General features: G+C 41.2%; 1 protein-coding gene across 8 annotated transcripts in view; it reads left to right on the top strand.

The window, feature by feature from the left end:
* CFAP20DC (CFAP20 domain containing) overlaps positions 1-24,890 on the top strand; it is a 143,031-nt gene that overhangs the window by 59,892 nt on the left and 58,249 nt on the right. For 4 of the 8 annotated variants that reach the window (XM_077925101.1, XM_028719574.2, XM_077925104.1 and 1 more), the window contains 5 exons: positions 928-1,068; positions 10,170-10,309; positions 12,178-12,358; positions 19,334-19,653; positions 23,601-23,990. In XM_077925101.1, coding sequence (XP_077781227.1) covers positions 928-1,068; positions 10,170-10,309; positions 12,178-12,358; positions 19,334-19,653; positions 23,601-23,990 — 1,172 coding nt within the window. Of the gene's footprint in view, positions 1-856; positions 1,069-10,169; positions 10,310-12,177; positions 12,359-13,891; positions 14,005-19,333; positions 19,654-23,600; positions 23,991-24,890 lie in introns of those variants that run through there. The other 4 variants (XM_077925102.1, XM_028719577.2, XM_077925106.1 and 1 more) reach the window with 3 other exon arrangements.

A 24,890-nucleotide genomic window follows, 5' to 3' on the forward strand; every position in this document is an offset into this window, starting at 1 on the left:
CAGCTAATTGCAGGTAGAGTTTAATTGCAAAGCCCATCCACCCTGAAATCTGATTAATTCTTAACCTCACACATAAATTATTTTAACAGTAAGTTAACCGCAATCAAGCATCTGCAATTATACTTCCTAGAAAAGATATAACAGCTGGTGATTGCAGTTGTAGATTTATGGGACTAGAAGGACTGAGATCATCATGTTGTCCCATCCCCTCTAAAGAGACGGCTCTTACATTGTCTATACTCTACCTATTGAAAGCTTAACTTCTATTGGGGGCGTCCAAACTACAGCCTTTAAGGAGCCCAGCTGTAGCACATAGTCCAGGAACCATTTTGTTTACCTTACACAGGAATACTTCACTTTTATCCTGGACCTGTCTGCACTCAATCCACATGTCTCTTCATTCATACTTTTTAATGCATGATTGACTGAGGGAACATCTCTTATTTGAGGTGATTCTGTTTTAGACAATATGCTGTTGTTGTTGTGTTTTTAAAAAAACCCTATTGGTAAGAAAAGGTTAAGTTTGAGGTCTTGTGGCATTATTAAATGTTTTTCCTGAATGCTGGGGGCTCTGGCACATTAGTTATTGATTAAGTCCTCCTGTCCAGATGAGGTAATGAAGATCTCTAGTACTGCTAACTCCCAGTTCAGAAATAATGAGTCTTGCCTGGAAAAAATCGTGCCATTGAATTAAGAATCAGATGGTTTGGACATCAAATGAATAAGTGAGCTTTTGTTTTCTGGTTCATAACCCTTGAGGCAGCTAGAAGACTCTTCATTTTGTAACTATGGGGGGCTAGAGGGTTTTTTAAATATCAATGAAAATAGGCTATATTGTTTCCCTTGTTTGTTTCAGCTGCCGGGTGTGTAGAAAAGTGAAGCCTTCGCTGTATTTTACTCAGACTTGTATTGATATTGCATTCACAGCTGATGGGCCAACAGATACGATTCCTCGAGCCTGTCAGTTAAATTCAGATGTGCCGCAAGTCACCCAGCTGCTGAATATGAACAAGCTACGCCCAGCAGAACAAAAATGTGGAGGTCGGCTCTTAACTTCACCAGAATTAGGTAGGTTGTAAAATTAATTTGTGCTCCTTGGATATGTTGGTGGCCTCGTAAGAGCATCAAAGCTGCTTCTTGGTGCATTCCCCCTGTTTAGAGACATTATGTTACATGCAGGTCCTGCTGCTAGAATCAAGTGTTAGCAATCTTAAGGATTTTACATGAGGACCAGTTTACATGTTCCCCTCTGAATGAGAAAGTACATAGAACCCAACAGCTACCACTGGGCTTATGCCATTATCTCCATGTGTCACACTTTCTTCTCCTTGGAGCATTCAGTTACACGTGAGAAAGTGTGTGTGTGTGCGCGCATGCATGCATGCATGCACGCACTAAACCTGTTTTTCACCCTGGAAACTTCAAAGCCTGTGATAGGTTTTGTCCCTCTCCCTCAAACTGGATGTCAGATTACATGTACTTGCTCTGAGCAAAGTAACTTAGTAGGAGCCTTTAAGAACTGATTTTGTCTCTGTCTGCATAGCCTCACCCCATGAACTGCATAGCCTGGCCTTAGGTTCCATTTCTTGGTTAAGTTATTGGTATGATGAACTGTTGTGAAATGGGGGTTTTATAGAAGGATTAATTGTACCAGTTCTAAGCACCTGCTGATACCAGGCCAGGAAGAGGGGGAAAAACCTCATAAAAGAAGATGGACTTCGGCTGGTCTATTAGAGAAAAAGGGCATTGCGTAAATACATCTTTCTGTAAGCCCTTCTTATAGCTTTGCTCAGATACGGCAATGTAAGATGCTCTTGGAGTGTATTAATAAGGCAGTGTGCTTATCCATGGTTCTTAAACTTTGAAAAGAGGGCCCAGCATGGCTGGCCCACCCATGGGGCAAAATGAAGCCCTTGCCCCAGGGTTGGCAGGCTTGAAACCATTGGGAGGGATGGCCCACCTCCTCCCCCACTCCCTAATGCTAATAATAATAATAATTTATTTTTACCCTCCCATCTGGCTGGGTTTCCCCTGCCAGTCTGGGTGGCTTCCAACAGGATAATAAAAACACAGTAAAAGATGAAACAATAAAACTTCCCTAAACAGGGCTGCCTTCAGATGTCTTCTTAAAGTCAGATAATTGTTTATTTCCTTGACATCTGGGGGGAGGGAGTTCCACAGGGCGGGTGCCACTACTGAGAAGACCTTCTGCCTGGTTCCCTGTAACTTCGCTTCTCACAGTGAGGGAACCGCCAGAAGGCCCTCGGAGATGGACCTCAGTGTCCAGGCTGAACAATGGGGATGGAGACGCTCCTTCAGGTATACTGGTATACTCCTCCCCCCTCGCCAACACCTCCTTGGTCACTACGCCTCACTGCCTGCTGACTCCTCCCCCTTTGCCACCTCCTCCTCTCTCACCACTGCTGACTTTGGCTCCCTGGGTAGCTTCCTTTTTCTCCCCCTTTTCTCAGGCGCAGGGGGGTGGAGAGCAGCAGAGGAGCCATGGGGGGGCAGGGGAGGAGGAGGTGTCAGTGGCAGCGGGGGTGGGGAGGGGCACTTTCTGTTTTGCCTCAGTGGCAAAATGTGCTAGGCCAGCCCTGGGGCTCAGTACAGTGGTACCTCAGGTTACAGACTCCGCTAACCCAGAAATAGTACCTCGGGTTAAGAACTTTGCTTCAGGATGAGAACAGAAATTGTGCGGCGGCAGCAGGAGGCCCCATTAGCTAAAGTGGTACCTCAGCTTAAGAACAGTTTCAGGTTAAGAACGGACCTCCAGAACAAATTAAGTTTGTAACCAGAGGTACCACTGTATAGCAAATTGCTGATGGGCTGTTTTGGAAAAGCAGGAAACAAGCATAGTACGAAGTTATTGGAGTCACCTGTTCTTTAAAATTGTCCTTTGAATGTGCCCTTTAAGAGGAAATGGTCACTTATGTAGTCTCTAAGTCACGTACCAAATTTTGCTCACAGATTCCATTTAAAGGGGGAGGGGAATACTTACAAAGCGGTTGTCTCCTTTCAAGACCAAAAGAAGAAACCCTGCCATTAAATTCTGTAATGAGAAAAGATCTTTATTAATACGAACTACAACAAAATAAGAAAGGTGAATAATTTAATTTAAAATACTGTGGCACTACTCCAGTGCCTAATATAATGAAAACAAAAAAGGTAATAGAGTTCATTTAATTTTGGATAACCACTTAGGGGTATAATTATTTTTTATTTTTATTTCATACTCTGTATGACAGCCTGTTCTACTTTAATTTTACAAGACATTTAATTATATGTTTGAATAAAAATTCAAGACTACACCCAAGAATCCCAATGTCTTTTATCTTAAAGTTCAAGGACACTATGATGCATAACATAAAATGTAGGGGGGCAAGGGGAGTTGAGTTCATTGGGGTAGATTCATTGAGAACTTCTAATGACTCTATTAATTTTTTATGCATGAGATAAAAGCTACCTTGCTGATTATTCAACTTAAACATGTCCTTTATTAAGTGAATGTGCATTACTATGAACCCATGCAAGCCAGGGAGCATAGGATAATTTCTATTTCATAAGCTTGTATACAATAATGCAGTAAGCATCAGCAACCTTAGTTACCTTGGTAGTGGGTAACTTATGTATACACAACATATATACAAAGGGACGCGGGTGGCGCTGTGGGTAAAACCTCAGCGCCTAGGACTTGCCGATCGCATGGTCGGCGGTTCGAATCCCCGCGGCGGGGTGAGCTCCCGTCTTTCGGTCCCAGCTCCTGCCCACCTAGCAGTTCGAAAGCACAATTAAATGCAAGTAGATAAATAGGTACCGCTTTCTAGCGGGAAGATAAACGGCGTTTCCGTGTGCTGCTCTGGTGCCGGTTCGCCAGATGCAGCTTGTCACGCTGGCCACGTGACCCGGAAGTGTCTGTGGACAGCGCTGGCTCCCGACCTCTAGAGTGAGATGAGCGCACAACCCTAGAGTCTGTCAAGACTGGCCTGTACGGGCAGGGGTACCTTTACCTTTACCTTTTAGGACTTGTGGGGTACTGAGTCAGTGCTTTCTGAATTCATGAAACACCATCCAGTCAGGCCTTGCACTTTTCTGGGGGGTTTTCCCCCCTGGTCCTAGTCTTCTCCATCGGTCATTTATTTTGAATGGGAGCAAAAGCAAGAGTTGGTGTCTGATAATGATTCTGCTGATTACAAATAGAAGGTAATGGGATAACAAACTTGAAAAACCGATTGTTTTGGATTGGCTTTCATCAATCTAAGTAATTTCAGTGCCATACAGATGCAGAGAATGTACATTCTGCTTGCCAAGAACTTTACATTTTAGGAAAATAAGATGGATTACGTCAATATAATCTGGAAGTATATATAATTGAGAGTTATTTGGGAAGGGAAAGAGTATATAACAGTTGTTTACTCTTTCATATAATGCCTGCAGTATTAGAGATACATGTGTTGTTCTTTACATATATGCAAGATTTTAAATCACTCTGTTGTGTCTATGTATGGTTTCTCATTTGGTTGTGGACATAGGCAGGAATCAAGGTGTTACAGTCTCAAGCTGTTTGCCAAGCAACAGTTCAATATGCCAGCAATAAACAAAGTCTTAGAAGTAATGGTGCCACGCTTCCCTGGAACAGAACATCAGAGCCAGACTCAAGGCTCTCTTCCTTGATACTGAGGACCTCTTCAGTATGCAAATAGACAATGCCCTAAAGAAGCTTAAGGACCATGGACAGCGATTTTGGGTGCTGCTTCACACATACATGTACGCGTCTTCTTGGCTAGCAGCTGAACTGAACATGTGAATTGGCACCAGTGGATTACATTTTACATGATACAAAGGTTCGATGTGTAGTGGTAGGTCTGTTATGGTCTGTTCGCATGTGGAAGTCTTCACATAATTCTCCATTAATCAAGTAATCAGCATGAATGTATGAACAAGGGAAGCTTTCCTGGTGCCATCATTACATATATTTAGGCACCAGGCAAAAACATTCCACCAGCAGTGGAGTGGCTGGTTGAGACAGATGGGGAAGGGGAACAGAAGGAAGACCTAAGGGAGGGCTGAGGCCAGGGAACAGAGGCAGGAGGAGGCAGACACCACCCCATCCCAGGATACAGCTGCTTCTGATCGGAAAGCTGGGCTCCCAACTCTGCTCTCCTGGGATGCAGCATTGGAATCTGAGGAGGACATCAGCCAAGCATTGTGGGCAGTGCTGCATTTCTATGAAAAATGGTGCCAGTATGCATCATGCCCCCCATCCCACCACCACCATCATCCCACCGCCATTTGCCTGCCCACCCACTCACTTGCTTCTCCCTTGCACCTTTGCTTACCACTTCCCGCAGCAGCAGTCACAGCCTCCTGGAGGTGCCTGGGCACAACGCTTTTATGATCGCCAAAGCTCATGCCAGAAAGGTGCCTGCCTAATGATCATAAAAAGGTCACGCCAAAGCAAAGTCAGTCAAAGGAGAAAACAGATTCGCTTACTTACTGTTATTTAAGTATCCATGTTTAGTCACACATTTGCCTACTTTCACTGTGTAAGTAACTAATAATAGGGGCATAAGTCTCGTTTCTGCCCTTCTTACATCCACAAAGACAAAGGGAAAATGTCTGGAAATTGTGTTACTCCTACACACACACACACACACACACACACACACTACACACACAGCTTCCTTACAAAAAGGTTTTCTATTCTCTCCCTCCCCTCGTAACATTTGCTAGACCGAAGTTTGTAATTCATTGTGTACAACTAATTTCCCTGAATTACAAATATAATGATATACTTTTGAAGAGCAATTCTGTGTTTTGAATGCTTTCAACAAAATTAATAAAACCAGCATGTATCCAGTTAATCATTGCGTGTGTAATTTGACTGAAAATTTTACGCTCTTAATTCCTTCAATTCCCAGCCCAGATTAAGTACTGACTGTTAGTCAATGTAGGACTGTAGGAAGTAATTCTGCACCCCCCTCCCCATTAATGGGACCGTGGTTTAATTGAACACAAAATCAAGTCTGGTTGCTTAAATTGAGCAGTTCAACTTGCTAATGACAAGATGTAGTGGTCCACTAAGCACAAATCAAAACTGGTAATTTACTTAAAAATTAGCACTCTCTTTGCCTGAGTGCTTTTATTTCCACAGAAGCAATGCTCTGAGGCTCCCCCCACCCTTGCTTTTAACTCTACATAGGTGCACAATACTGTCCACTTCTAATTGTGAATCATTCTTTGATAGCATACCTTTTTGCCATCCTGCATATCTTTGTGCTGCATATTATATCCATGTTTGCTCATCCGCACATCATATCATTATGCTTGTTTTCCATGGATTTAAGAACTGGGATTTCAGGGACCATTCAGATGTTCAAGATGATGCACAGGAGTCAGTCCAGAATCACCATGGCTGACACATGAAAAGCAGCTTCCCCTAATTGAAGGTGCCTTGCACAATAAGGCCGAGTAATACTAATAAGGGCACTTGCCAGTTAGGCTCCTGTTTGTCATAGACAAGGAACAGAGAACGTTTGACTCCAGTTGTTGTTGGACTACAGCTCAAATCATTGTTGGCCATGCTGACTGGGACTGATAGGAGTTAAAGTCCAGCATCTGAAGGGTCAATGGTTTTCTGTCCCTGCTCTAGACAAAGCCTTTTGCTGTTGTGACACCTAACATTTCTAGACCTCATTATAGTTTAAACTCTACCTCTGAAATAAAGGATGGCATGCACAAGCAAGAAAAACTTAACTGAGACGTTCAAAGCATTATCTTCAGGGCTTTTGGAAGACCAAGGTTGGTTAGCAGATCCAGAAAAGATATCATGCTCTCTGTCAATGGCTAGATGGTTAGACCTATCTGATGTTTTTCTTGCATCAGTTCTTGCCACTGGGAGTGGGCTTACTATCTCTGACCCTACAATGTTTTGGGGCTACATGGTACTTAGTGCTACATGTGCAAAGGCATGTCCAAAGTGTATACGTTTGCGTCCAGTAATATGCCAAAAGATAATGTGCTATTAAAAGAGGGTCCGTTTTTTGTGTCGTTGGTTCTTACTGTTCCATCGGACCAAAGGAATCCTGGTCTATTAATTTTTTTAGCATCTGCATTTGCACATTCTTACCACATCCTTTCTGACAAACAGCAAACCAGTGCCTTAAAAACTGAAATGGAAAGCTTACTTAAGTTGGTTTAAAACGTGACTAGCTAGTAATAGGTATGCTTCCTTCATGGAGAGCATTTCTAGGAATACATGCATTGCACTAGCATCGATGAGCTGCTAAGCTATAAAAATATCCCACTTTTGTGATTTCTGTGATTGTCAGGCCTTCATAATTTTATATAGGAATAACTCCTAATAGTTTAATATTAATCAAAGTATCCATAGCTTGATAATTATAGTTCCAATTTTTATTTTGAAATTTGTTTAAAATTGTAAATCGGCTATAGAAGTTATCAGCCATAGCCAATTTTACCAGTCAGATCTGCCTGCATTTAACTCTGCAAGCAATGAAAGGTGCTTGTCTGCATGGAATTCCATTAGTTAGTTGCCTGCATGCAGTTCCTTCTCGCCTATAGCTACTAGGTGTGTGCTTAAGTACAAGATGGCACAAATACTCAAGTTTACAGATACACAACCTCCCAAAGTGTTGGCATGTAGTAAAGAGAAGCCACGAGTGCAACCATAGCTCAAAAAGATTACAGTTTTGGGAAATAAATACAAAACAAAAACATATTTGGCTAATCTAATTTTTATTCAGCCTTTCCCCAAACTCAAATTATCATAATCCGTAAATATAATGACAGTATAATTGCAGATCCAAAAATACCTATACTTATTTCCTGAAACATTACGGTAAAAGAAGATATTATAATTCAATAGCTAAATTAATGAGAATGGTGAATCTAAAGATTTAAAAATGACTATGTTTAAAAAGGCAATTAGGCAGTGAACCCCCAGGTTTCACCATCTAAACTATAGCCCTTGGTAAAGTGGTAAAGTAATTAGTGGGTATATTCCTGACCTATGCCAAGTTCTTTTTTCTTTTCTTTTTTGTTAACCACAGAAAATAAAATGCCTGGAGCTTCAGAGTTTAATCCAATCTTTAGTTTTAACCTTGCACTATGAATAGGAGATAAGTTCTGCTACTGTCATTCCCTCTCTTTTCAAAGACCCCAAATCAGGCCTTTCTGGAAGTGAGCACTTTGATAAGTTTAAGCTTCGATTTATTTATTTTTAAAAATCTTTTAAACTTTCTTTTTTATGTTGTTCCGGTCCTAATCAAAAGCCCAAATTACTTTTTACTTTGCTTTTAACTATACCTTGTTGCTCAATATAGCAGATGACTTGTACGTGTTGATGTAGCCAATTAATTGCAGTCAGTTAATGTGATCATGAATGGAAACTATTCATGTTAATCTGTTTTTATAATTGATAGGGGGGCAGAGAACATCACAAAGCAGTCAGAAAATCAAAGAAGCCGATGCTTAGCTGAAACAGGTCACCTCTCCTGAGGTTGCTATTCCACCACTCCTTAGAATGTTTGAATCTCCAGTCTTTCTTGTATGGGCAAGAGCCATCAAACAGTGGGATATTATTAACTTTCATGAGATGAAGAAAAGTTGTGAAACAAATTTGGTGGGTAATATCAGCCAGTCCTGTTTCCATCACCAGGGAGCAAATTGGAATCTCAGGAGGAAAGCCTAATGATGGCTTGCCAGTGTCCCTTGGGCCTAGCAAAATGCCTCTTATTGTCTCTCTTTTAGTATGGCATCTTCCTCACTACTAAAGCATGGGAGGAGGGACTGAGGGCAATTACAGCTCAGTTCCACTAGTAATGCGTGGGGAAACTTGATGGCCAGCTTGGCGTTCATGTCAGAAAATAGGAGAAGAAAAGAAGCTTGTGGCATGTTAGGTAAGGACTATGGGAAGGTGGAATCAAATCAAGTGTCAACCCTGAACTGAAAAGGTGAAATAAGTCTGTGCTATTGTTTAAAACTGGAGGAGACTCTTGAGAGTCCCATGGACTGCAAGAAGATCAAACCTATCCATTCTTAAGGAAATCAGCCCTGCGTGCTCACTGGAAGGACAGATCCTGAAGCTGAGGCTCCAATACTTTGGCCACCTCATGAGAAGAGAAGACTCCCTGGAAAAGACCCTGATGTTGGGAAAGATGGAGGGCACAAGGAGAAGGGGATGACAGAGGACGAGATGGTTGGACAGTGTTCTCGAAGCTACCAGCATGAGTTTGACCAAACTGCGGGAGGCAGTGGAAGACAGAAGTGCCTGGCGTACTCTGGTCCATGGGGTCACGAAGAGTCGGACACGACTAAATGACTAAACAACAACAAATTGTTTAAAAGTGCACAACAACATTTTTCTTCCATTGATAAACAGAGTATTAATCACTTTGCAGTTTTTCTTTCCAAGTTGTGTCTGGTTGGTATCCCTCTGCTGAATGAAGGCACCTGTCTACAGAACGAGGAGGGAAGCATCTTTTGGAAATTTCCCCTCCCTTTTTAAGCCCCATCGTGTTCTGCTCTTGAGATTTGGGGGACTGGAAAAGATGTGATGGGTACATGGATTGCTATAGGAAGGAAGGAATAGTCAAAAATTGCCTCCCTCCATTCTACTGACATATTCTTTCTTTTGGTTGGTAGGGATCCTGGTTGAATAGCACCCTCTGTCTTACAATTTCATACACAATAAACATATTTTAGAAGGAAATTTGAACTTATTTAAGCTTCAAAGTTTAATACATCTATTGATGGCCAGTGTTTGACAGTATACTTCAGCAAGCTATCCAATATTATATCTAAGTGTTTCTCTTTTTCTGTTTAAATGTGCATTTAAAACTGATTTCCCACTAGTGACATAAATGAATAGCCAAACATGTTCAATTCAAAACACAAAGATACAGTTTGAGTTCTAAATTATTGCCCGTTGCCAGTTGCTGTGCCCAGTCCTTGCTCACAGCACGTTTTTCTCACATCACCTGACTTGTATGGCAAGAACTTCACTTGAGATTTTCTTTGGCGTGGTTTAACCAGAGTAGATGCTTATGACGATACATATGATTTCTCCTTGTTAAATTATATGCACCACACTTTATAAATCAGTATGATCACAATGCCAGTATTAATTGTCTCCCTTATTTTTTTAGCAGACCATCTATTAAACCGGGGATTGGCCACGACACGAAACACTAAAAATCAAGACGTATCCCACATTGCATTTGGATCTAAGGTTCTTGGGCCGCCTCCACCTTCAGGCCGAAGGTTCAGCTCAAGGGCATCTGGGGAGGTAGGAAAACAAACTTAAGAAGAGCCTGCTGAAACAGGCCAAAGCATCATATAGTCCAGCATCCTGCTCTCCTAATGGCCAATCATTTGCCTATATAGGAAGCCTGTTTCTTTAAACAGTGAGCTTCATTGGAAGTCCCTGAGTTTTAGTCGGGTGCAAGTAGATAAATAGGGACCGCTTACTAGCGGGAAGGTAAACGGCGTTTCCGTGTGCAGCTCTGGCTCGCCAGAGCAGCGATGTCACGCTGGCCACGTGACCCGGAAGTGTCTTCGGACAGCGCTGGCCCCCGGCCTCTTGAGTGAGATGGGCGCACAACCCTAGAGTCTGTCAAGACTGGCCCGTACGGGCAGGGGTACCTTTACCTTTACATTAAATTGACACAACAAAACTGATGCCGTTAATAAGGAAACAATTCTAAGATATATAATAGCTGTTGGTGGAGATGATATGTTAGCCAAAGGAAACAGTATGTGTCAAGTCATAATATCAGGAAGCAGTGCTTTCTTTCTTTTTTTTGTAATGGTACTGGTACAGGCTACCATCTCCTAGCAACCATTTTGTGTCAGTACTCAACATTTTTATCAGGGTGATGGCTGGGATAGCACATTTGGTAGAGAATGAGACCCTTAATCTTAGCACCGTGGGTTCAAGCCCCATGTTGGGCAAAAGATTCCTGCATTGCAGGGGGTTGGACTAGATAACTCTCATGGTCCCTTCCAACTCAACAATTCTATTATTTTATGGCACATCATGGGGGAACAGGCTTGTGGGAGTATATGTTCCAGGCATATTCTGGGTTAGGGCTGGTTGTGAAATGAAGTAAGAATTGAACTTAAGGGGCTGGCTATGGAGGGACATGAAAATTTGGGAAGCATATGCTTAGCAATCTTTTTTAAATAGCTGTATAAGATTTATCTCAACAATAGTTCTGATATTGGAAGAGGGAGAAAGGAGGCAGAAAGAAGTAGGAGACATGTATAATTTAGATTGTGTAATGTGCCCAGAGCCCTTAACATAGTTGGACATATTTTTAATGGAGATGCAATTTTTTTTTTGCCAGTGGACTTATTTTTATGTTTCTTTCAATAGTTTATTTTTGAAATATAACAATCTAAAACAGATCCAGAGCGAGAGTACTACCTCCTGTCCCTGTTGTGAATTGGCTTCTTTACTATGCCAAGCCTTTGAAACATGTCACAAAGCCGGTTCAGCCTCCATCTTGAAGAGAGATAAAAACAAGCTGACCAGGAGACACGTTACGCAGTAGGCGAAAGTGTTTGGGAAAAGGAATCCTCAGCCACAGTTAAGGTCCAGGTTTTTCACAATACAATTAAATGTAGAAGTACAATAGAGAGCTCAAAACACGTGTGTGTGAAGTATTGCTTTGTTTGAAGTGCCACCAACATGTTGAAGTACAGTGGTACCTCTACTTACGTGCCCCTCTTGTTACATATCCTTTGGGATATGCACACGGCAAACCTGGAAGTATATTTCCAGGTTTCGCTGTGTGCACATGCACAGTAGCGCTCTATCACACCGTGCGCATGCGCAGAACAGGCAGCCCCAGTTGCGGAAACCTTGGGATCCAACCGGAGCTCCGGAACGGATCCCGTCCACAACCGGAGGTACCACTGTACTATCAACATTTCTTTGCTTGAAGTACTATCAACACCAATAGCAGTAATAGTATTGCTGAGATTTTGTGGGTGTTGTGTGCTTAGCAAAAGTATGTGTCCATGCACGAGCACAGACACAAAGTGACTTTGATATATTTTACTATTTTAAAATATTTTCTGGTGCTTTTAAGTTTGAGCTGGTTTAATTGTTGATACTTTGCCTTCTCTTAAGAACTTTTTCCCCCCTGAAAGGTAACAAAATCTGGCAGCATCAGAACTAACAGATCATGTCAAATGCCAGTTTTGGAAAAGGGAAGAGAACCAATTCAAGACATCATCAGCTCTGAACGATCTCCCTCGCCACTTGATATGGCTTTAGATCAAGGAAACAAAGAAAATGTTGACAACACAAGTGCAATGTCACTGGACAAGGGTAAGGCACTAATGTGATAACTGTAAAGGTGACATGCGGCTGCAAGAAGGTTTTTTGTATATGTGATGTTTAAAATGTTCGTTGATTCGTTGTGATAGCTTCAATAATTAACAATCATATTGATAGCTCTAATTGCTGTAAACAGTGCTTGTTCCTTCCCAGCTCGTCATGCTTTTCCCCTTGACCTAATGTGCTTCTAGGATAATTGTGCTAACTTAGTTCCATAATCATTTTCTAATAACACTTTTATCTGCTTTGCTCATGTTGTTTTATGCTACATTAGAATATGAGACATATTCTAGATGTGAACATTATCAATTGTGCATTCCCATCTATGTAAGACTATTGGTCACATCTTCCCATGATAAGCCTATGAAGTATTCAGTTGGTAAAATCCGTAGTAGTGGTTCCACAAAACTGCAACTTGTAATTTGCAAAGCTCGGCTTTCAAGACATTTTTTTAAAGTGACAGTGTGAACCAGTCCTTAGATTTCTGCACCTAAGATCAATCAAGAAAGTGGAAGTGCCGTAATATTACTATTATTACCATGCCATCCTTGTACATGATACAGTACAGAATTACATAAGCAAGATGGATTGGTCCCTGTTCCCAGTGAACTTACAATTTAAAATAGACTGTGGAGGAACAGCAGAAGAAGAGACATGGGTAGTGGGAGAAAAATATGGGAAATGCATATAGATATAGATAGATTTCAGCTGGGAATAAGCAAAGGGCCCCATAGAATTTGGGTGAAGTTGTTTAAGGTTGGTGAAGGATGAGAAGAGTTGGAAGAGTATAGAGAAGAAAACAAGAAGCAAGGATGAATATACATCCCAGATAGCTTTAAAAATTAAGACATGGAGTGTGCTTGATACGGAAGGGAAAGGGATGCCAGTGAAGGGATCTGAATAGGACCATCACATGGTCTGGCAGAAGGAACAGATTCATTCTTTTGGCAGCTGAGTTTTGTGTAGAGATGAGAGTACTGAGGTATGAGACAGGAAGGCCAGAGTAGAGGAGGTTTCAGTAGTCCAGGTGGGAGACCGTTGCAACAGGAAGCAGACCGTTTGCTGGGGGACAGAGAAGAGCAAACCCATTGTTTAAAACATTGTACAACCCAACTTTACAACTGAATGAATGTGAGAAGTGATGAGGGAATAGAATCAAAGGTGATGGGCAGGCTGTGTGTCCAATCAACAGAGAGAATGGTAGCATTCTCAATGGATATGAAAAGACTGAGCAAAGGAAAATCATTATTGAGCATGTTGAATCTGAGATAGCAATGAGACATCCAAGTGGAAATATTAGGCAGGGAAACTGAACACTGGAGGAGATGTGCTGTTGGGAGATGTTTTCTTGCAAGTATCCAGCGAAGGGAGAGATGCTTAGAAGCCTGAAGATGAAGTCCAGTGAGGAAAGGTTGAAGGAGTTGGATATGTTTAGATGGAGAATAGACAATGAAGATGATATGACAACCATCTTCAAATGGCTATCACATAGTGATGGAGCAAACTTGTTTTCTGTTGTTTCAGGTGGTAGGACCTGAACCAGTGGGTTCAAATTACAAGAAAAAGGATTTAGACAAAACTTTAGGAGGAACTTCCTGATGGCATGGCCTGTTCAGCAGTGGAAGAGATTGCCTTAGAAGGTGGGGAATGCTCCTTCCTTAGAGGTTTTCAAGCAAAGGCTTATATAATTCCCTATCAAACATGCTCTACTAATGGATTTTCCTGCATCGACAGGGGGGTTGGACTTTCAGTTCTATAGTTCTACTGTTCTGTTCTGTTACGCTGAGAGATCGCCAGTGAGCTTCATGACTTGAACCCAGATCTCATAGCACTCTTATTCATTACACCAAACTAGCTCTTAAAGAGCCCTTGAGAACTATATGCTGCTGCTCTGGATAGGTAGCCAACGTTTTCTTCATACATGCATGTGCATCACATTATGCTTTGCCTTGGATGGTTTGCACATGCATATACAACTCTTAATTTATGAAAAGCACATTAATCAGCATAAAAAATAGGCAGCTGATTGGGTGAACTGATCCCTCAGTTGATGAGAAGGATGAAATGGGCAAAGTGAAAGGGAAGTCTGTGATGATGTAATTACAGATGCAAATCATCACCGGATAAGCATGCAGTTATGAACGAACCCTGTTTTTTAGGCTCAGGCTTTTATGTATATTCCTTCCAAATTTGCTTAAGGTTGCAACCCAAAACGTGTGTGTGTGTGTGTGTGTGTGTGTGTTTGTGTGTGTGTTTATCTCTACATACTATGCAGCCACACCCTCCTGCCCTAGTAACAGAGAGTGGCTTTGGAAGAATATGTTCAAAAAGTGATGGCCGAAAAGGCCCTGAGATAGTCAGTGCTCTAGCACAATTTTTATGTTCTTTAGCATCTCTGCTGTCCCCGAATAAAAGAATAAATCTCTTTGTTTCAAAGGATTCTAAAGCAATTCACATAAATGTCTGCACTGCAGGGATTATGGAAATCAAACACCCTGCAACAGAATTTGCTTCAGAGCATTGATAAAGATTTGCAGGATTAAACGAAGACTACCAGAGCAGTGCATATAAATAAAGAACTCCCATGCTTTCATGATTAAAGAGAAAGAACTAAAAATAAATTATTCTTGTAAGCCCTTATTAAATTTAAGCACCAAAAGAACCCAATCATCAAGAATAGTGAAACTTTCTACTTGTCCTAGTTAGTTACTAATGTCTGCCTTTCATACTATTACATTCAATATCTCTATGGAGCAGGTTTCATTTTTAAAAATAAAAAGCCAAAGTGGTTAGCTTGCCGTGCAGTTTGTCTTCTGGGCAGTGAGACAGCTACTTAATGAACAATTGGTCTCCTGTACATACCAATCAAACCTGTGCCACCACATTGTTAGCTCCTAGTCACTCTGGTCAGCTTTATAATGACCTAAATCAACTAAGGTGTGCAAAGGTGTACAATAGGAAACACTCCAGATTCATCACATGGTAGGCAGGAAGAGGCAAAATGGAGACACAAAGAAATTAGGACATTGCTGGCAGCCCAGAATTTTCCCCTCAGCTTTTCCTGACCCACTTCACCTCTGCTCCAAGCGAAGCATCATCTTCTGTTATTCACTTAAATTTATAACCTGGCTCTTGTCAAAGTCTCAGAACAACTAACAGAAATATTTGATAATTCAAATTAAAGTCTGTTAAAAAATCTTAATTGCTGAAAGCCTAATGTTAACTTTTTCAACCTCTACCAGGTTAACTTTTTCAGTGCCTCTGAAATAGGTATGCACAAATTCATGATAGTTCTCTAGCCAACGTTTGTAGAATTCATTGTGGTGGTCTCATCTCAAGATTATGTAAGCCTCAGCAGTAGGGACTAGTTCCAATCTGATTAGAAGGTCTGCAGCCTTTTGAGTTGATAGAATTGTTGAAAGGAGCTTCTGGTTATCAGTGCAACTGGAGTCCAAGACTCAGAAATGTATGAAGCAGGCACCATACTGCCAAAAACCTTATGATCTGTGATCCATCCCATCCTTAGCCCCACAGCTTTCCTAATGTGATTCCTTCCTCTCCAACACCTCCTTGCCCTCACAAAGCAGAAAGACAAGTCAGGTACATGCCCAAATCTCCAAACTACAGCCTAAAAGTACACACACACACACACACAGAGTTGCAGGACTTTTAGAAACATGGAAGAACCCTGATTTATTTAATCTCTTACTGCTTCTCCCATTTACCACTCTTGGTATTGCCTCCCATCGCTTACAAAGGTGTGGGGAACATTTGGGCCTCCAGACATTGTTGGATTGAAGTTCCACTTGGCCCCAGCAAGCATGTCTAATGGCCAAGGATTATGGGGGTTGCAGTTCAGCAAAGGTTACCCACAATTGATGTAAAGTGTATAAGTCCCTTTCTGTTAGGAGCATGGCTCAGGCCCGAAAGGAAAACCCCTAAGGAACTAGCTTTTTGTTCCTTGATATTCTTCCCTTGATACTGCAGTCAATATGTCTATAGTGAATAATATACGGACAACAGAAAATGCCTGAATTAATTTGCAGTCTCATGTTAGAATCCTAAGAATCCTGTGAGTGTTGTTTCAGAGATAAATAACAGGACAGCATATTAGGCAATAAAAGAACATTCCTAAGGAACACACTGAAGTTTGGAGAAGTCAGGGGGATGTAAAAGTCATGCCAGAGTATTGAAGAATATATATTTGTCTCAGTCCTGGTTTTCATCTTGGTTTGACCCATAATCCAGAGATTATCCATATTGCTTTGTATTAGGTCCTTTCAAATTTAGAATTGAAATTCTTTAGATAGGTGGCAGAGAATACATAAACATATCTTCCAAAGCAGGTGTGCAATTCCATTACAAAAAGGAAATTGTTTTGGGGCAAAGGAAAAAATAAAATGAATGAATATTGTGTATCATTCGTCAGTCTTATTTATGCCATGTTGAAACCTTCATTAAAATGTTAGGCTGCAATTAGAAGCTCCAGCATAAATCTGACTCTGCAGAGAAACTAATTAGACATTTAGGTGATCATTCTTGTATTTATCTTGTTTGCTGCAATACTGTGATTACACTGTAATTTACATATTTTTCCTAAGAAGATACACGAAATTATTCATTACAATTGATATGGAAACATTTTATTTATTTTTTTCCAGTGGAAGAATTCCAGTAAATTCATGGCTGAGAGATAATAGGATTTAGTTTGTTCTAGAACACTCATCTTGTTCACTTGTAAACAAGTATATACTGACTACAGGTCACATTAGTTGCCGAGCTGTGTAACAGGTGTGAGATCGCATTCTGCAATCCTACATGCTATCTTCTTTTTACACTTCGTAATACCCCTGGGTTAAGTGTATCTTCCTGCTCAAAATATTTGCCTTAAAAGGGAGAGAAAAGACTACCACCACCCATTTTCCAAGCCATTTGCTTCTTTAACTACTGAATGAAAAAGAACCTGCATTGCCAAGTGTACATAGGCCATGGTCCAAACCCCAGCTTCCTCTTAGTTTTGCAAAGAGGGTGCCGTTGAAATGAATATAAATGTCAGAAATCAGATGTGTTTCTCAGATGGCGTGTCCTCACCATCTGGCTAATGTTGGCTTGGGGCAGTGCCAGGGATGCCAACTTGAATAACATATTGGGGGGAGCAGGTAAGCCCCACTCTACATAATTGTTCGCATGATACGGCACATACATGCCATTTGAATGCCCGTCTTCATCAACCTGGGTAGGATAGCCCCCTCAAGTATTTTATTTGGGGGGCAAAGGGACCCCGGCCTTTAGGAGTTGGCTCCTATGAGCAGTGCTGAGCATCATGATGTCACAAACTGGGATAACTATTCCTGTGCATGGAGAGACCTCTGTATTGGAATGCAATTTTCAGTGGAAATCTCTGTTTTACCTGTGCTGTGTCACTCAGGCTCAGTGACAGTGTTACCAGTATCTCCTTTCTCCCCTACTGTTAGCAGCAGGTCATGGTGCTTTTGCAATGCAACTTCCAGTTTAGTATTTTATGTGATCTCCCCCCCCCCCCCCGCAAAAAACCCCTATTGCTGGTGGGTAATATTGGCTTATGGAGCTAGGGAGTTCCAAGCTGTAGTGACCAAGCCGCACAGTGCTTCATCTAATGAAGATAAGGGAGTGATGAATACTTGAGCAGTTCTTCTTTTCCCTAGATGTTGTTTGAGATCCCCCTTAATCAATCCCATTGACATTTTCCCCTAACATAATTTCAAACAGTAAAGTATAATTTAACAACGCGATGGTAAAACAGCTCCGTCCCATGTTTATCTGGCACAGTCAATCTTTAAATCCATTTCATTGGCTTTATGTTTGTTTTAAAACAAGAAGATTAGCACTGCCTGCTTGCAGGGGGAATCTGGTGAAATGGATAGATTCCTGCATTTTTTCATGCCAGCTCGAAGCTGCACGTTTGAGATTCAAATATAAATTGGACAAGGGTGTGTGGAGCCGAATGTAGAGGTTGGGACATTCGACTCCTTTGAAGAGGAAGCACATCATATAATTTTTAAGGAATCGGGCACTATTTATATAGATAAGCCCGTAACAAAGCTTTTGTCTTAGTCCAGCATGACAAAGACACAAAACAGTGGATGGGGCCAGGTGTGCAGAGAAAGGGGTTTGTTTATGGAGACAGGGTGGGTGTGGTGGAACAAGAGGTAACACGTCAAAGCTGGGCAGATGTGGAGGGAAATAACTTACTAGCTGACCGTATACTTCGTGCACAGAAGATATTAATTTATTAATTTATTTACCAGATTTATAGACCTGGATTTCACCACACACACCAATCTCAGGGCCTTTTCTAACATAGTACAACAACATTTGGCATGAAGCCACGATAAAATACAACAATGAATCAAATATTTAATAAAACACAGAACGACCTGGAATGTTAGGCAGCACTGATTAATTTTCTCCAAAACTTCAGGAGAATGAATGTGTCTTAACTTGGCAATGGAAGCCCAGTGAAGTTGTCCCCATCTGTCTCTCCAAGAGTTGAAGATTTCCATAGTCAGGGTGTAACAGAGACTATCATGTACAGTAGATGCTGCCTACCCATAGGGCAATGAGAAGAGCCCTGCACATCACTGACTGCAGGGTCTAGATCAATTGATAAGTGAAGAAATGCTTCAACAAATAACTGTGTCCTGCATTATGCAGTACTAACACCAGGTTCAATCTGGCTAGAAATGATGTTCAGTTGTGAGTCAAGAACACCCAGAGAGCCATAGGTTCTGCATCCTTCGTTTAAAACATCCACTTATATTCTGTAGTAATGTTATAACTTCGTTTTATGACTTTTGACAATCTCCATTTTATTTCTCAAGCAGCACTCAACATTTGCTTGATAATTTTCCTGAAAAATAGATTTTTATATAGAAACAGTTACCATCTGTGTTGCTTCTCTCTCCCCCCCCCCCCCCCTATTTACAGATGAGTGGATATTCCCTGATAAAGAAACTTCTCAACTGGATTCCAGCAATCTGTCGCTGAAGGATAGTGAAACATCTTACAGTTTTTTAAACTTGGCATTGAGTGATGTTGAAGCATGTGAAAACAAGCAAGCAGCCGAAGACCGGCGAGAGGATGTTTTCACCTATTCCTCAAAACCTAGATCAGCACCTCACGGGAAGCCCTTGAACCTGTCATCAGAAAGCTGCAGCTTTTCTGCGGATTTAAAAGAAGAGATCAGTGGGGTTTGGCGAGGAGCTCAGATGGAAGATGACTTTTATGGAAATGAGAGCAATGAAGAGGTGAGTTACTTCGGTGGTCGTTGGTTTGATGTAGCTGTACTCAACTGGCATTGGCACTATCATCTGTCATTCTTCCTCGTGAATAAATTGCTGTGTGGGAGTGGAACTCCTTTCAAAGAAAAATCGGTGTGTGTATGTGTGTGTGTGTTAGAGAGAGAGAGATCACTTGGCAGCTCTAGGCATTGAACTGACATCAGCAAAAACAGATCTCTTGAAGAGCTTAAAATCTAAATTTCATCAGGGGTGAAGATGATGAGGTGATATGGGGATGGAAGAGAAAAGCTTAGCAAGTAATCAAGTTCACTCACATGCGCATGCCATTTGTGAACGAGAAATCACGGATCTGAGGTGCAGGTATGAGACACTCTTCAGTAGAGAAACTCAACACAAGGGAGTCATTGGCCAAGGCCTGGATCGAGGCATTCCTGTAGAAATATATATATATAACAGTGAACACTTTATTTAGCCGAACACTTTTAATGAAACATCTACGCATTTTCAGTATGTGGAAATCATATCAAGACAAGATAACTGATTTGAAAGCAACTTCATCTACTCCTGCTCTCAACTGTGTGCCTGTACAACGTTGTGTGACGTTGATGTTTTGGCCTGTTCAACCAGCACATTGCATCTAATATAAACTGCTTTGTGGCGCAGCATATGTAACATAGCTACCAAACTGTCTCGATACTAATGCTGTGAGCGAATGCATATTGGAAATGTATTCTAGGCTATCAAGGCCTATTGCCCCTCATAAACACCTATCTTGAATGGTCAGTCAATTTCAGTTTTTTTCTAGTCTTCACCTTGTTAAAAATGTTGTGCAACACTTCTGCAACACTTGTGAACTAAATTGATGCATAGTGCAGACTTCTTGCACTCTTTCTTTTGCCTTGTTTTCGTGTTAGTTGATGTTACCCCCCCCCCTTTTTTTAAAAACCTTTAAAGAGAGAGATAGTTTCTCTATTTTAGATTTGCATTATGCATTGCAGATGAGAGTTCACAGTGCAGTGGCATGTGAAGAACATGATTTCCCCACCCCCCAAAAAATAATAATCTGATTTTTAAAACAAAGAAATGCTGGTTGTTTAGACTTTCACCCCTTAACATGGGTGGCACCTGCAGGAGTGTAATGAAGGATTTTGCAGCTTTGGCAATATGAAAAATATTGAGCTCTAAGATGACTGAAAAAGAACCAATAACGTAACTGGAAACATCAGCTGCTGCTATAATTACAAAAATTCAGCAGATTGTCATGTCAATCAGCCATTACATCAGGTTGTTATGGCAACCGCTATGTTTCTCTGCCTTTATTAACATTCCAGACTCTTGCCTATTTAATTATGGAAATCATTTCTTATCATTTGAATCTCTTCCCACTAACTTAGAAGTACAAGAGAGTTCTATTGCAGCTAGGAAGATAAAATTTTATTTATTTTTTTTGCAAAATTATGTCTCCCTGAGAAAATTGCAGTTTGCATGCTAAATATAACCAAAGATATAACCCTACCTTCCTGTATCTCTTGGTTATTTTTTCACCTTAGATTTGACAAGTATCATTAGTTATATTACAATGCTATGATTTTAGGGTTAAGCCAGTTAAAGCTGACACACTGAATCTTACATCATGGCCATCATCTGGTCTCTGTTTTTGGAGTTCTTTACAGATACCAAGATATTCTCTTTGCCAGCTATAATCCAGAAAGATAAGACCAGTTACTAATTAGGAAAAGGACTGAAGTATAATGATGTTTATTCTTATAGATATTTGTCACTTTGTGCTCTTTCCCATTTAAGTTTTATTTTGGTTTACTTTATTTACTACATAAAAATAAACTGGAATGGGTATGCATTGTGGATTTTCCCTTGGACACAAATCATCCATTTTCTACACTTAAATCAATGGAAAAATTCACATTCTTGTACACGTGAACAAAAACTCTGTCCTGTGTCAAACAAAGGTAACAAGAATAATGTGCAATCTATGTTTAGGGGCCAATACAGAAAGTTTTCTGAGCTCTCCCTTGAAGTTCAGCTTCATTATTCGCTTCTCCTTCTTTTAGGTAAGCAGTTGGATCTGTAAAGGTAAAGGGACCCCTGACCATTAGGTCTAGTCGTGGCCGACTCTGGGGTTGCGGCGCTCATCGCGCTTTATTGGCCGAGGGAGCCGGCATACAGCTTCCGGGTCATGTGGCCAGCATGACTAAGCCGCTACTGGCAAACCAGAGCAGTGCACGGAAACACCGTTTACCTTCCCGCCGAGCGGTACCTATTTATCTACTTGCACTTTGACGTGCTTTCGAACTGCTAGGTTGGCTGGAGCAGGGACCAAGCAACGGGAGCTCACCCCGCCGTGGGGATTCGAGCCGCCGACCTTCTGATCCGCAAGTCCTAGGCTCTGTGGTTTAACCCACAGCGCCACCCGTGTCCCATTGGATCTGTAGACTTACCTAAAAGACGGATAAGGTTTTCCATTCATTGAAAATGAACGGGGCAACCCAAGTAAACAAACATATCATCTGTGCAATGACATACGCATGAAAAATGCTAGATCAGGGGAAAGGCTATTTGAAGGTGCAGAAAATGAATTTCCTTTGGACGTAAGGGAATTTGCCCTGTTTACCACCATCCGCCTTTGACCAACGGAGAGAACTACAGGGAAACCAACAGCAATTTTTCTGTAGGCCAGAGCAATTCAGATGGTACCTTGACCCATCTAAAAGCTTCTGTGTGTGGCTTGCTCGCTGGCATGGGCAACTTGGAAATCTTACTGGCCGCAGAGTGCCTTTGCTTCCTTCCACCTCCCACCACCACCATCTTTGCATTCCTCTGTCCAGATCTGCCCATTTTGCTGGGTGGGGGAGCAGGGTCAGTGTTAAGATTTGGCCCACGTTCTCATTGTACTCCTCAGGTTACAATTTCTAAATACTGTCGATCCCTTTAAAAACCTATGGGATCTACATTACCATGACAGTGTGCAGCACTGCAGTCCTCACCCTATGAAGCTCTTCCCACTCTTCTCAGTCACATTTAAATGAATAAGACTGTCTTCTCTTCACAAAGCATGTTAACTCTGGCTTCTCAACATTAAAGATCTGGATACAAAGGACTAGGTCCCATCTGCTCCAAAGTGGGCTCTCAAGAATGATCTTTTAGAAATTACAACTGAGCGAGAGCAATCAGTTTTCTGTATCCAGAAATTATTGTCCAGATACCCATCTGCATCTTCTTTCAAGGAATGTGGCACTGCAATAGAAGAGCCATATCCTTGGGGAAATCAGTCTCTTCAGTGTACATATGCCGTGCTACAGTTAATCAGACATACTTTATTGAAGCTTTGGCACTGGTGCATGATTGAATAGGGTTTTTTTAAAAAAAAATCTACAAGGGAGACTTGCAGAAATAGAAATGTGTATTGGTGGGTAGTGTGAAGATACAGGGCAAATGTCAGCTAAAATGTGATATTGCAGAATATGATATTGATGTATATACAATCTGCCAAATTATATTAGTGTATGTTATAGTATTTCCCCATATGGTAAATAAAAGTGTGTGTAGCTGTGGAAAAGAGAGGCCTTGTTGATATCCCTACTAAGGGGAATGATGCAACTCTCCATGAGGAATGTATCTAAGCATTGTGTGTAGGTTGATGGGAAAAGGGAGAATGCAGAAAAAGCAAAGGTTTACAAAGCCTGAGGTACAAATATGGAGATCTAAAGCAGGGTGGTTGTTGTTGTTTTAAAAAAAGAATTACTTTGCCTCCCTAAAAGCCACCTGAAACAGAAAAGTTAGGAATATGACAGACTTTCAGATGTCAGCAGTGGGGGGGGCGGACCCTCTCTCTTGTGTATACGCTGCATCTATGTTGAATGAGAAAAATAGTAAGAAATTGAAAAACAGGCAGTATTTGGGTATCATTCATATTTTGTTGTCTTTCTTTATTCTAGGATGATAACGACAGTGAATTTATACAAGAGGCTCCGACCAGCCCCTCATTATTAGGGTCATCTGAACTTGCAGTTTTCAAAGAGATCTCACTCCAGAGGACATGCAGAAGTCCAGAAAACAGCACAAACAAAGAATATGCAAAACACACCAGTGAGGAACTGTCGCCAACGACAGAAGATTCCATTATGATGGCAGGAAAGGCAGATAACATCCAAAGAAACTTGTTGCCGACTTCCTGCTTGTCCCCAACAGGAAGCATGCCTGAGCCCAGGAAGGAAGCATCTTTTGTATCAAAGGGCACATCAACCAGTCCATTAAGAACTTCCATCAGCAGAAAATCCCTCAAAGAAATCCCACAGGAGAATTCAAATCTGATAGTCCAAATTCCTGTAAGTGTTTTGGAGCATGGAGAAAATATTATGGTTTTCTATCTACAGTGGTACCTTGGGTTAAGTACTTAATTCATTCCAGAGGTCCGTACTTAACCTGAAACTGTTCTTAACCTGAAGCACCACTTTAGCTAATGGGGCCTCCTGCTGCTGTGCCGCCGCTGGAGCATGATTTCTGTTCTCATCCTGAAGCAAAGTTCTTAACCTGAAGCACTATTTCTGGGTTAGCGGAGTCTGTAACCTGAAGCGTCTGTAACCCGAGGTACCACTGTATATTGTTTGAATAAGTGGGCATTGCAGGTTCTGTGTATCCCTGCATGTCCACTTTGCACCCAGTGATGCGAACTTGGTTTCATATATTTGAACTCATTGGCCCAGTTCGGGGCAGTGACCAATAACAGAGCATGATAAATCTGTAAAGCAAAGATAAATTAATAACAAATCAAGGTTACAAAGGAGCAGTCTAAATTCATGGCAGGTAGGGCTATCAATAGCAACTGAATAGCAATGCAGTCCTAAAAATGTCTGCTTTTTGGATTTACTCCCATGTAAGTGGGGTTAGGATTCCCACCGAAGATCAAGAATGAAAAGCATAAGCCATAGACAGCATGTGGTCTGTGAAGCAATTTAATGTATATCCAGATGCGGGTTTAAGTTGCTTGCCCATAGGCTACCGAATCAAAATCAAAAAATGTTTTCAGCAAATATATTGAAGATAGAAAATACAGAGACAAAGTTTCTCTGAAACTATTGTGCTTTTAAAAATCTCTCATGATTTGTCAATCCACATGTCAAGATTTGTCAAGGACTGATTTAAGTTTAGAACATTTGGAGGTAATTTTTAAAAAAATCTTTTGAATGAGTGCAATCTGTCCAATTGTAGTTTGACATTTGTTACAA

Source organism: Podarcis muralis, chromosome 2, assembly GCF_964188315.1.
Source record: "Podarcis muralis chromosome 2, rPodMur119.hap1.1, whole genome shotgun sequence".
Taxonomy (NCBI): Eukaryota; Metazoa; Chordata; class Lepidosauria; order Squamata; family Lacertidae; genus Podarcis; species Podarcis muralis.